This window comes from Trichechus manatus, unplaced genomic scaffold (genome assembly GCF_000243295.1).
Source record: "Trichechus manatus latirostris isolate Lorelei unplaced genomic scaffold, TriManLat1.0 scaffold00288, whole genome shotgun sequence".
NCBI lineage: Eukaryota > Metazoa > Chordata > Mammalia > Sirenia > Trichechidae > Trichechus > Trichechus manatus.
Genome location: NW_004444224.1, coordinates 178,528 through 190,382, shown reverse-complemented (window position 1 = coordinate 190,382; position 11,855 = coordinate 178,528). Strand labels below are relative to the sequence as shown.

General features: G+C 51.2%; 2 protein-coding genes across 6 annotated transcripts; one reads left to right on the top strand and one right to left on the bottom strand.

The window, feature by feature from the left end:
- The first annotated feature begins 2,469 nt into the window (after window positions 1–2,469).
- TOMM40L (translocase of outer mitochondrial membrane 40 like) lies at window positions 2,470–5,714 on the top strand. The gene is made up of 9 exons (XM_004390165.2): window positions 2,470–2,597; window positions 2,892–2,959; window positions 3,250–3,342; window positions 3,616–3,717; window positions 3,865–3,970; window positions 4,157–4,279; window positions 4,395–4,471; window positions 4,695–4,797; window positions 4,937–5,714. The coding sequence occupies exons 1-9, from the start codon at window positions 2,483–2,485 to the stop codon at window positions 5,074–5,076; spliced, it is 927 nt and encodes a 308-aa protein (XP_004390222.1). The 5' UTR covers window positions 2,470–2,482; the 3' UTR covers window positions 5,077–5,714.
- Window positions 5,715–5,716: 2 nt separating this feature from the next.
- NR1I3 (nuclear receptor subfamily 1 group I member 3) lies at window positions 5,717–10,683 on the bottom strand. 5 transcript variants are annotated; one of them, XM_004390164.2, is made up of 8 exons: window positions 10,624–10,683; window positions 10,333–10,472; window positions 9,772–9,902; window positions 7,922–8,091; window positions 7,575–7,714; window positions 7,231–7,376; window positions 6,724–6,829; window positions 5,717–5,882 (listed from the first exon to the last, which is right to left on the bottom strand). In XM_004390164.2, the coding sequence occupies exons 2-8, from the start codon at window positions 10,437–10,439 to the stop codon at window positions 5,753–5,755; spliced, it is 930 nt and encodes a 309-aa protein (XP_004390221.1). In that variant the 5' UTR covers window positions 10,440–10,472; window positions 10,624–10,683; the 3' UTR covers window positions 5,717–5,752. The 5 variants fall into 5 exon arrangements, with proteins under 5 accessions (XP_004390221.1, XP_023580897.1, XP_004390220.1 ...); XM_023725129.1 differs by lacking the exon at window positions 10,624–10,683 and adding an exon at window positions 7,024–7,147 and having other exon boundaries at window positions 6,724–6,849; window positions 10,333–10,439; XM_004390163.2 differs by lacking the exon at window positions 10,624–10,683 and adding an exon at window positions 7,019–7,135 and having other exon boundaries at window positions 10,333–10,439.
- Between the last annotated feature and the right edge of the window lie 1,172 nt (window positions 10,684–11,855).

Genomic DNA, 11,855 nt, shown 5'->3' with positions numbered 1-11,855 from the left:
GGTGGCAGCAGTGGGGAAGGCGGCCTGGGAACAGGATGAGAGGCACTGAAGCCCAATGGTCTTCAGCACCTCCCCAGGGATCTCCCTACCTAGGTCCCCACTTCAACCTAGTTCCTTCCCTTTCCGCAATTAAAACCCAGCCCTCTTTGGATACTGCCCACACTCCTGCTCCCTCACCCTATGTAGTCAGCGTCTGTGCCTGGCCTGGCTGTGGAGGCAGTGGATATATACCTGTCTGCTTCCCCACCCTGTCAGGTGACAGGGACTGTGGAGGGGCCCAGTGGGGCAGGGGCCATGTTGGAGTAAACAAGTTGGAGAAGTGGGGGAGGAGAGAACAAACACACATGGGGACTCACGGTGATGAGGTGAGAGCCGGGGGTATAGGCCTTAGCAGAGGCCAAGAGGGTGAACTGCAGGCCTAGCTAGGATTCATTTCTGGGGGGTCTAGGCTAGCAGTCCTTGGCTTTGAATGCAGCAGGAAGCAAGACTCCTAGTTCTTTCTTTGGAAAGCCCAAACATATTAAGCCCTCAGCCCTTGGTATCTTTATTCCATCATGGGTAGATTTCATCTCTCCAACACTACCCCTCTCCCCTGGAACTTGGCAGGGTGGTATTGAGGAAAGAGGAGAAAGAAGAGGGGAGCTGTAATCAGGGGTAGGGGTAGGGGTGAGGAGGATGGGGCTTAGGGGATGGGGGTTAGGGTCAGAGGGCAGATGTGATTGACTCTGTTCCCTTTCAGAGTTAATGTGTAATGAGACAGGGGGAGAAAACACAAGAGCTCAGAATGACTCTCCTGGGTGCTGATCAATGAACTCACTCTACCCCCCATAAAATAAATTCAGAAAGCAGCCCCTTGTCCTCCCCCTCTCAACTGTTGGCTCTGGCAGGGGGAAAAAAAAAGGTGAATGATAGATTTCTGCCAGGCTAAAGGCTGAAGGTCCTTGGCCATTTGATCACCTTATCAGTTCTAGGTAGTGGTCAGCCAATATTGAGTCAGCAGGGGCAATAGCATCCCTCTGGCCAAGGCCCTGGCCCTTGTTCCGGCTCTGATTGTGAGGGAGGGCAGAGGTACGATCCCCAGGCCCAAAGCATTTGGGCAAAATCAGCTAAATAGATATTAAAAGCATTTGTATCTTTCACACTTTTGCCCTCAAAGCCTACTCCTTGAGAGATGGGGGTGGAGATGTGGGGGCTAGTGAGGGAGGTAGTGACCAAAGCCCAAGGAATCTTCCTCCATTCTCAATTATTCTCCTGTGGAGTGCTTAGTGTGTGAGAGTCACCCCACTGATTTTTTCCCTGGCAATGGGGTGGAGGCATCTGAGGACCTAACTCTGTATTCCTGGATTTTATTTGCCAGCTCTGCCGAGGGGTTCATCAGGGAAAGAAGAGTTAACTACAGGGGCAGCTGTTTCAGGGAATTGTTCTCTTAGTATTAAGGCCGTAGCACCTGCTCCTCTCACACCCATCCCCATTCCACCAAGAGGGCAAGATGGTGAACTTTGAGAGATCTACACCTCAAAGGATGTGTGTGTCTACATCTTAGGGAGAGCTGTTCGTGTGAGTAGTACTCATTTGGAGGTGTACTGTGGAGGGCTGTCAGGAGAACTCTCCAGGTATTCTCTATGCGGAAGAGAGGGAGGTATGAACCAGGATTTGAAAGAAGTCTTCACAATTGTTCCCACCACCACCCTTCACAAGACTACAAGAGTCCAGACTTCACAGCTTCAGTTTTCTCAGGGGTTGAGAGGGAGCTTCAGTGGCCCAAGCCACATGATGCTCCCCCTAGTGTATAGTACACTCACAGGTTTTCCCCAATCAAGTCCTGCTTGCTGATGCGGCCCCCGGGTTGGAGCTCTCCGGCTGTGAGGCCTGTCACTCCTTTGCTTCCTCTTCTCCCATTGGCTCCTAGGAGAACAAGGCAGCCTTTTTACATCAATTGGGCGGGGCCCAATCGGGGAGGGGTGGGTAGGTTGGGTCTTTGATATCTTTTTCTCGCCCGGTTCCAAGATGGCGTTCGTGACCACGCTAAGAATGCAGTGTGAAGCCTCAAGTCTGCCATCACTCAAGATGGCCGCCCCCATCAAGATGACCGGGGTGTGCCGGTGGGAAAGGGGCAGCAAGATGGTCTGAGACGGTAAGGGCCACTGCTTCATTGCGGGCCCGGCCTGGGGGCCTGGGAATGAAGAGTAAAAAAACTGGGAAGCTGGGTGAGGTCTGTGGTAGGGGCTAGGATTAGAGAGTGGAGGAGGGGACAGGGTGACAGGTGGGGGTGCGGTATCAAAGATGGGACGGGAGTGTGTATGGGGTTCGATCTCTCCATCGGTGCCCTCTCCTCCTCCTATTCCAGGTCTAGCGTCGGACCATGTGGAAGTTTCTGGGACAGGGGAGCCTGATGATGGGGGGTGGGGCCCTTGGGGGGTAGACGGAGCAACAGCGTTCTTTCCCAGGCTAACCCCGGCCCCTCCCCCTCCTCTGGGCTGAAATGGGGAACACATTGGGCCTGGCACCCATAGGGCCTTTGCCCCGCCGTAGCCCCCGCCGAGAGGAACCTCTGCCAAATCCTGGGAGCTTCGATGAGCTGCACCGCCTCTGCAAAGGTGGGAACTTGGCATTAGGGTGGCTCAAGTTGGAAGGGGCAGAGGAGGGGAGGCTCTTGAATGCTGGGTGTCCAGTGATGGGAACAGGAAGGAGGTGATCACACCTGGGCAGCCAGCCTCAGGGAGGATCAGGTGCCAGAATAAAGTCGAGCATTTCGTTGCAGGACTTGAAAGGAGGTCAATTCCTCTAAAGTACTTCCTATGGGATTGAAAGGGGAGACTGCCTCATGGGGTAGGGGTTCCTCGTCTGTACTTTTGTACTTATTCTTTTCCTTCCCCTCATGCCCCCTTCAGACGTATTTCCAGCACAGATGGAGGGAGTGAAGCTCATTGTCAACAAGGTTCTAAGCAGCCATTTCCAGGTGCTCCCACTTCTCTGACTCCTCCTTACTAGTCCTCCTTGCCTGTCGCTGGGCCTTCTCCTTTCCTTTGTATTCCAGACTTAGCCGGGCTATGTGAGTCAAATGAGAGAGGATGTGGAGCTCTCTTTACCTCTCTTGCTTGTGGGACTTGTTGCTTTTAATTTGATGACCCTTGGTGTATGTTGGGATGTTTGGGTTTCTTAACAGGTCCTCTGGGTGGGGAGAAGATAGGATGCAGGACTGAAATGGTGCAGGAGTGTTCTCTCTTCCAATGATTCCTCTTTCTTTAGGTGGCTCACACTGTGCATATGAGCGCTCTGGGATTGCCAGGCTATCACCTCCATGCAGCCTATGCGGGGGACTGTCAGCTTAGCCCCACGGAGGTGAGGGCTTCACACACCTGGGTCATCTCCGTAAAAGCCCACCTGGGAGCCAGGTCTGGAGGAGAAGGAAATGTGTGTGTTATGGGGGAGAATGGGCGAGGCACCTGATTCTATGTCTTACGAATGGGAGGTAAGGGAACTTTTATGAAGAGCCCAGAGTTTGTCTTTGTGGCTCCACCAGGGGGCGCCTGGGACTGTTAAGAAAATCTTGTGTTGGGGTTTAGGCTTGGAAGGGTTGCCCAGCTCAGCCTCACTTATCTACCCTCTCAACAGGTGTTCCCCACTGTGGTAGGGGATATGGACAGCAGTGGCAGCCTCAACGCCCAGGTCCTGCTCCTCTTGGCAGAGCGGCTCCGAACCAAGGCTGTCTTCCAGGTGACCCTGCCTCCTGCCTCCATCCACTGAGGCATTTCCTCTTTCTTCCCAGTGAATGACCTGCTCTGGGGAGTTTAGTGGGAGGGGCAGAGGCAATAGTGAGCTTCCTGAGGGAGGGAGATTTTACTTCTTGCTCTCCCCACCCAGACGCAGCAGGCCAAGTTCCTGACTTGGCAGTTTGATGGCGAGTATCGGGGGGACGACTACACAGCCACTCTGACCCTAGGGAATCCTGACCTGATTGGAGAATCGGGTGAGGCATTGGGACAGGGTTCTTTTTACCTTGGCTGCCCGCTTGCTAATGTTGGCTTTTTCATCTGAACAGTTCAGGGATTAGGAAAGGACCTTTTTGGGGGCGGGTTACTAGGGGTAAGGGAGCAGGTCTGGATATTGTCTCTATGGCGGTCCCCTGACCCCATGTCTCCACACTCCTCCACAGTGATCATGGTGGCTCACTTCCTGCAGAGCCTCACCCATCGGCTGGTGCTGGGCGGGGAGCTAGTTTACCACCGGCGGCCAGGCGAAGAGGGGGCCATCTTGACACTGGCCGGGAAGTATTCGGGTATGAAGTGAGGTGAAATAGTGACGGGGAGGGGCAATTCTGGACTTTGCTGGGGTCTCTGATCTATGTCCTACTACAGTAACGTTCCTTTCCCCCTCTATTTTGGTTTTTACAGCTGTACACTGGGAAGCTACATTGAATGTGGGGTCAGGTGGGGCCCATGCAAGTTATTACCACAGAGCAAATGAACAGGTGAGACTGTTGATCTCATCCCCCCTCCCCACCCCACCCCACCTCCAGAAAGACAGCTCTATCCTTTGCCCCTCTGGACCTCCACAGGCCTTGCTAACTTACTGTTCTCCCTACCTACACCTCACATAAATGCCTTCATTCTGGGTGATACTGATTCTCTGTCAGGACCCCTCTACTCTTCACTGATGCTGATCCCTTTCTCTTCCTTGCCCACGGTTCTCAGGTTCAGGTTGGAGTGGAATTTGAGGCAAACACAAGGCTACAGGACACGACCTTCTCCTTTGGTTACCACCTTACTCTGCCCCAGGCCAACATGGTGTTTAGAGGTGAGGAGTATTGCAGTGATGTTTGGATGTGCTGAGGGATTTGAGGGGTATAGAGGGCGAGGAAGCCCTACCTTATTTCTGCTGACCCCTTTCTTCAAGCCTTGTTAAGCAACCTATCTGGTGTCCTCTTCCCCAACAGGCTTGGTGGATAGTAACTGGTGCGTGGGTGCTGTGCTGGAGAAGAAAATGCCCCCCTTGCCCGTCACCCTAGCCCTTGGAGCCTTCCTCAATCACTGGCGCAACAGATTCCATTGTGGCTTCAGCATCACTGTGGGCTGAGGTTGTTCCCGAGCCCCCACAGCAGCTGGAACCTCTGAGTCAGGTGCCCTAGGGCCAGAGACTAGGCCCCTTTCCAGAGCCCACCTTCCTGGGTGACCTCTAGATCCCAGGAGCAGAGTGGGGACAGGACCATTCCCTTCTCAGAACTGGAGCTGTCACAGGGGCAGCTGATGAGGCAGTGATTTGAGGCTCCCACCTCTACCACCAGCCCCACTATCATCTATCTCATGCTCTTAGGGCTTTGGACTAAGAGGGAAAGATTAAGGGTATGTCTGGCTGATTTTCCCCCTTTACTTCCTTTCTCTTTGGATTAAAACTCCTAGCCTCTTCCACTTTGGAGCAGAAAATTATGCATGGGATTAGCTTCCCATCCTGTTTTCTAGCCTAGAGCTTCCCAAAGCTGGGAAAGAAGGGCTGAAGGGCTAAATCTATGGCCTCAGAAAGCAGGGCCTCTCCACTTCCAGAAGGAGCTTTACCTCGAAGCCCTGAGGCTACCTCCTTCCTCATTTTCTGTGCTTTCAGAGAACGACTTTGTCCCCATGGTCACTCCCCACTCCCCTGTGACAGCATGAAAAGGCAGTTATTGCTTTAGTCTTTCATTGCAACCACTTGCAAGTATTTTCCCCTTCCCAATCCAGTGTCCCAGGTGGGCTGGGGAAAAAGGTGACCCAGGGCCTCAACTGTAGATTTCCTGGAGCAGTGGCATCATGGCGAACAGCCCCTGGATGTGCTGGATTTGGTACCCATATGCATTGTTAATACTCCGGAGTTCAGCCAATAGGCCCAACAGCTTCGCATACAGAAACCTTTGGAGGAAGCAGTGAGGTTGCCAGCTGGTAGTCTTGTCCTAAGGCCCTGGTCCCTCAGTGGAGCTAGTGACCACTAGAGAAAATCATGCTCTGGTATGATGAATTAATCAAAGTTTCCAAAGGTGCCAAAGGAGGCCTCTGCCTGACATTGTCTTTTCTCACCATGCCCATTTCCCCCTGAATCCGGAGCTCTGAGGGCCAAGTGTGAAGAAAGCCCCAGACTTCAGCCCCAGCCCCAGTACTTCAACTCTGTGGAATCTGAGGGTCTGGCCTTCTAGACCAGGATCTAGAAGGTGGGTGTGTTCTATGGTATAAAGAGTCACTCTTCTGGCCAAACTGGCTCATTGAGGAATGAACAAGAACAGAAGTGGAACATACCTCAGAGCCTGCATAGATCATAGACTGTTGAGCCATTGACTGACTTTGGACATGAAACTGTGAATGACTGTAACTTCAAGGGGAATGAAAAACGAAAGTCATTGGCCCAATGGAGAGGAGGGCTAAGGAAAGAGAGCGAACAAGACTCTCGAAAGGCTGCTTTAGTCTGTAGAAGTTGATGGATGTCATCAATCTCAGGAATGCTATTATACAGGGCCTGTGAGCTACTACTTTGCATCTCTACTGAATAAAAAAAAACCTGGAAAAAGTGAGGTGAAACAGCATTAGGAACAATTTGGATGCCGGAACTATGTGAGATGGGGATGTCAGAGGGAAGGACTAGACCCCCAAGGGACCTGGTTTCCCAAAGGAAAGGACAAAAAGAGATTCATCCTGAGCTCAATGTTCCCCTAGCTCCTTGCCCTAGTGCGACCTCCAAGCCCCCTGTCTCCCACCGCACCTATTCTGGGGCCTTGGCTGCTGGCCCTTGATGTAGATTTGCAGAGTCAATGCCATCTCCTCTTGCAGCTGGTCAATCTCTTCTCTCTGGCTAACCCCAGGCCGGTCTGTGGGATAGGGAGCCGGGATGGACAAAGTAGGGGGCAGGGGCGGGCCCGCATAGTGCCTTAAGGGGCTGAGGCTGGGATACACCCACTCTGCAGGTTTAAAGGCTAGAAGGCTGGGGATGGATAGATTCAAGGAGCTGGGAGTTTGGGTAGAGGTATTGGAGTTTCTGGGCTTTGGGGGATGCTCACCAGGAGAGAAGAGGGCCATGGCAGCCATGAGCACATACTCGGGCTCCTGGAGCTGTAGTCGCCTCAGTGTCTCATGGAAGTGAAAGAATGAGTCCAAAAACTCTACCTGGAACCCTACTGTGGGAGATACTAGGCTTAGGATGCTCCAGGTCACCCAACCACCTACCATACCATGAGGAGACATGCCTTGTGCTGCTCCAACACTATCTCACTTTGGGCTCCGTCTTCCATTGTGTAGCGAAGAGGTCCACAGAGGAAGTTTCGTGTTTGGAGACAGAAAGTGGTATTGAGTGTAATTTGACAGATTTCCACAGCTGCTCCCTTGAGAAGGGCGATCTGGTCCTCCATGGGCAGGGACCTGTGGGGAGTGGGAAACAAGGGCACTTTAGATTCTAGCCTGAACCTCAGGGAGGAGAGGACCTGTTTACAAACAAAGCTGGGAATACCAGGCCTGGTGCTTTGGAAGGCTGAGGGATGGGTTATTTTGATCACTAACTTAGGGAGGTGTAATTTACTGGAATATTTGCTTCCTGAAGGGTGATGGAAGGTCACTCACCGGAAGAGTGGCAGATCCTTGGTGAATTTGATGACTTGCTCTACCATGAAAGTGATGATGTCTGTGAAGTGCCTGAGCAGAGGCAGCACAGGGGCCAGGGTGGGCAAGGGCTGGTGATGGATGAACAAGTGAGCTGGAGGCTGTGGAGATCAGAGCATGAGGCCTAGGCCCTAGGGCCTCCCTAGCCTTATCTTGGAAGGGTTCTGGGCTGAGGAGTTTGCTCAGGCTGGGGTTCTGGAGAAGTCCTGTACTGGAGATTGGTGCCTGGCACACAGCCCTTCTCCCTCAGGTGAGCTTCCTTGGACCCCTTTTGGTCACACTCCAGCCCAAATCCTGCAAACGCTTACTCTGAAATGCACAAACTGGTCAAACATTGTGCCCATGTGGCGAGTGTGGGCCCACAGGAGCATCTGGACCAGGTCCTTCTGTTCCTTACTCAGCCGCACAGGTGCTTGTTCTGCCCGCCGCTGGGCCTGCTGTGCTCGCCGCAGTGCCAAGGCTTCTGCCGACAGGATCACTGTGCCGGGCAAGAAATGTGACAAAGCTGTGGAGAACAGCAGAGAACACCCCTCTCTGGCAGCCCTGGGCCTGGTCCCTCAGTCACCCTGCACAATGGAGGGTGGAGGGAAGAGGGTTCCTAGAGTTTCCTTGACCTCTACTGAAGCCCTAGAGGCTCCTGGTGGCAGGGGATTCCTGCACACTCTACCAACCTGTGAGACTCTGCAGCAGAAGACAATGCCCTGTGGGAGAGAAGGGAAGGGTGGAGAGCAAACCAGGAATGTTGTTAGGAGGTGATTGGCCTGTAGGGGGATGTAGAAGGTGGAGAGGTCTTGATACCTAAAACAACACCTTATCTTTGTGTAGCACTGTAATTTCAGTGGTTCCTAGGTTAAATATCACTGGATGAAACAGCCCTATGGGTAGATAACTGAACCAAAACCTATTGCCGTTGAGTCGATTCCAATTCATAGTCAATTCTGACTCATAGTGAACTGCCCCATAGGGTTTCCAAGGAGCAGGCAGTGGATTTGAACTGCTGACCTTTTGGTTAGCAGCTGCAGCTCTTCACCACTGTGCCACCAGAGCTCCATGGGTGGATAGGACAGGTATTATTATCCATATTTTTCAGAGAAGTAAACAGGCTTAGAAAGAGTCCAGAACAGGTCCCAGGTCACAAATACTTAAGCGAGGTAGACTGAATTCAAACCAAGATCTTTTGATTTCTATGGTTTCCTTTCTACCGCTCCATGTTGAAAGACAGTGTGATGTCATGGAAAAGATAAGGGCTTGGGAGTCTGACAGACTTGAGTTTGAATACTGGCTCATGACTTTTTAGCTGAGTGAACTTGGGTAAGATAACTTCCGTGAGCCCCAGTTACATTATCTACTGGGAGCATAGCATAGTTACCTGACACAGAGAAAGCATTAAATAAGTTAATTCAACAATTATTGAGTACCTACTAGGTGCCAGGAGCCCTGGTGGTGCAAGCGGTTAAGCGTTTGGCTGCTAACCAATACAGGAGAAGTTAGTTTGTGGGGGATTGACAATGTTTTCCATTTTAGACATACTGAATTTGAGATGCCTAGGTGACATTCTAGAGCCCTGGTGGCATAGTGGTTAAGAGCTCAGCTGCTAACCAAAAGGTCGACAGTTCGAATCCACCAGCCATTCCTTGGATACCTTGTGGGGCAGTTCTACTCTGTCCTATAGGGTTGCTATGAGTTGGAACTGACTCGATAGCAATGGTTTTTTTTCTTTTTTCTTTTGGTGCTAGGTGACAGGCACTATACTCAACTATACTCAGGGGAAGAACAGGAAAAGCAAGCCATATGAATATCTATGGGAAGAGCGTTCCAGGTAAAGGAAATAAAAGAGCAAGTGCAAAAGTCTTGGGGAGAGTGTGCTTGGTGTGTTTGAGGATGTCAAGGAAGTCAGTGCAGCTGGAATGGACTGAGCAAGGGAGAAGAGTAGGAAATAAATTTTGAGAGGCAGAGTGGGGGAGCTAGGCCGTGTAGGTCATGAGATCATGTTCCCTAAAAGAGTTAGGGAACCATCTGAGGTTTTGAGCAGACTAGCGACCTATCTGACTTGTTTCTAAAAGCTTACTCTTGCTGCTATGTGGTGAATACGCTGGGACGAAGAAGGGCAAAATAGAGACACAGTCAGTGGATTCTTGGGATGGTAGGGGCCACTTACTGTCCTTCCTCATGCCAGCCTTTAGGCACTTTTGCAACCTGCAGGCTGGGCAGTGGCGTCTCTGGGCCTTGCTGACCTCACAGCTTCCAGCAAAGGAGCAGCTGAGACCAGTGCTTTTGATGGCTGTTCGTCTGTGAGAGACAGAAGTATTGTTAGGGATGGGGATGGCAGTGAACAGGCAGGTGGATATGTGAGGGCCTGACATGATCTAAAAGGCCTGGGAATCTGGTGACATGGGCCGGTCTGGGCTGTGTGCAAGGGTCCCCATGGGGGCACAGTTGACACAGTTCCTAGCTCGGTGCTTTGTAGGCAGTGGGTGCATGATAAATACTCTTGACTAATGAGGAATGTCCGTAGGACAAATGTTTGGCCTTTTCTCTGTTATCATGCTGCCTGTTTATACAGTGTTGGAGTTGGCGAGATGTGGCATGCTAGCCACAGGGTAGTTGGGCTCTAGGATGCAGGAGTAATGTAGCTGGACAAACTCAGGCATGTTTCAGGGCTCAAAGGCTGACAGATAGGCAGTTTGAGGGTTGTTTCTATTAGGGAGGAGGCTCTCACCTGAAGAAACCCTTGCAGCTTTCACAGGTCAGGGCATGGAAGTGATAGCCTGTGGCTCGGTCCCCACACACCACACAGTTCCTTGGCTCATCATCTCTACTGGCCATGGTCTCAGGGGTTGAGGTGGCTCTTACAGACTCCTGAATGTGGGAGAGGTTAGCAGTCAGCTTTGGGCCACCCTCACCCCTCTTCTCCCTTCTGCAGACCCTGTTCCCAAACCTTCCCTGGGTCTGACCCTGGCATTACCTGTACTTCAACACTTTGAGCTTCTGGCCCCCAGAAGATTCCTACCTGTTCTTCTTAGGCAGCACATCACCTTCAGGTCAAGGACCTGATGTGGGGTGTCTCTCCTCTACCTCTCACCCTGGCCCTGCTTTCCCTCTGATCTCAGGAGCTGCCAGGGTTGGAGTTAGCAATTATGGCCCCCAGTACCTGAAAAACAAGGGATGCCTGTTGTCTGTGGCTTCCAATCGCTCTCAGTGACTGCCTAGGTTGGGCACAGACTCTGGACCCAGGGCAAAGGCCTGGGTGGGGTGGGGTGGCGGGGGAGGAGATTTTCCCAGCATATGAATGATGCTGATTGCTGGCACATGGGGAGGGAGTTTGGTGCGTGGGGGCCTGATGACTCATTAGAAGCTGCTCCTTAGCAGACCCATTGAGATTTTCCCTACTACCAAGCTGCAAACCTCCATCTGCAGCCTCCTCTATACGAAGATCCTGGACCAGCTGGAAAGAGAGAGGAAGAGACAGAGCAAACTTGTTCACTTGTAGTATGTCAATAGTGAAATAATAGGAGGAATGATTATATAAGCCTCCCAAAAGGAAAGTTTTAAAAAAGAGTCTATTTATTTAAGTTTTATGAAAGAGCCTAATTAAGAGCCTATGTAAAGAGCTAGAAGGGCCCCACTTCCTAACAAGGGAGGGCTGAGAACTAAATCAGAGTGGCCTCTAATAAATTAGAGGTAGTCGGCATTGATTTGGAACTCTTGGACCAGTGCTGGTTTCATGGGTTTGTGACCTCAGAAGGGTTCCATAGTTGTTTTGATGCTCTGCTGTTGCCATCTGGAAATTCTTAAGTTTTGAACAAGGGGTCTTGTATTTTCATTTTTCACTGAGGCCCACAAATTATGCAGCTAGTTCTGTCTTGGACCCAAGATGAAGGAATCAGGAACTTCTAACATGTTTAAGAATCAAAAGCAGGAGTCTTCATTGGGGTTGTAGTGCTCCATTGATGCTGAAGAATATTATACACACACACACACATTTTTTCTCTCCTAACATCTATAAATAGAAAAAGACAATTTTAAAAGGTGTTTGATGTTTTGGGGATGGATAATGTGTGTCTTAGGCTGGGTTCTCTAGAGAAGCAAAACCAGTAAAGTGTATAAATATATATATAGAGAGAGATTATATCAAGGAAACAGCTCACGTGATTGTAGAGGCTAGAACATCCCAAGTCTGTGGATCAGGGTAGAGGTCTCTCCCAAGTCACACAGCTGCAGAAGCTGGCAAGCCCAAGATCG

Bases quoted from the DNA above. Each gene is read 5' to 3' on its own strand.
- TOMM40L (XM_004390165.2), top strand. From the start codon at position 2,483: ATGGGGAACACATTGGGCCTGGCACCCATAGGGCCTTTGCCCCGCCGT. The intron at 2,960-3,249 runs GTGCTCCCACTT...CTCTTTCTTTAG, and splicing joins TTCTAAGCAGCCATTTCCAG to GTGGCTCACACTGTGCATAT. The intron at 3,343-3,615 runs GTGAGGGCTTCA...CCCTCTCAACAG, and splicing joins GTCAGCTTAGCCCCACGGAG to GTGTTCCCCACTGTGGTAGG.
- NR1I3 (XM_023725129.1), bottom strand. From the start codon at position 10,439: ATGGCCAGTAGAGATGATGAGCCAAGGAACTGTGTGGTGTGTGGGGAC. The intron at 9,903-10,332 runs GTGAGAGCCTCC...TGTCTCTCACAG, and splicing joins AGCTGCAAGGGTTTCTTCAG to ACGAACAGCCATCAAAAGCA. The intron at 7,377-7,574 runs GTGAGTGACCTT...CACTCCCCACAG, and splicing joins AAGGATCTGCCACTCTTCCG to GTCCCTGCCCATGGAGGACC.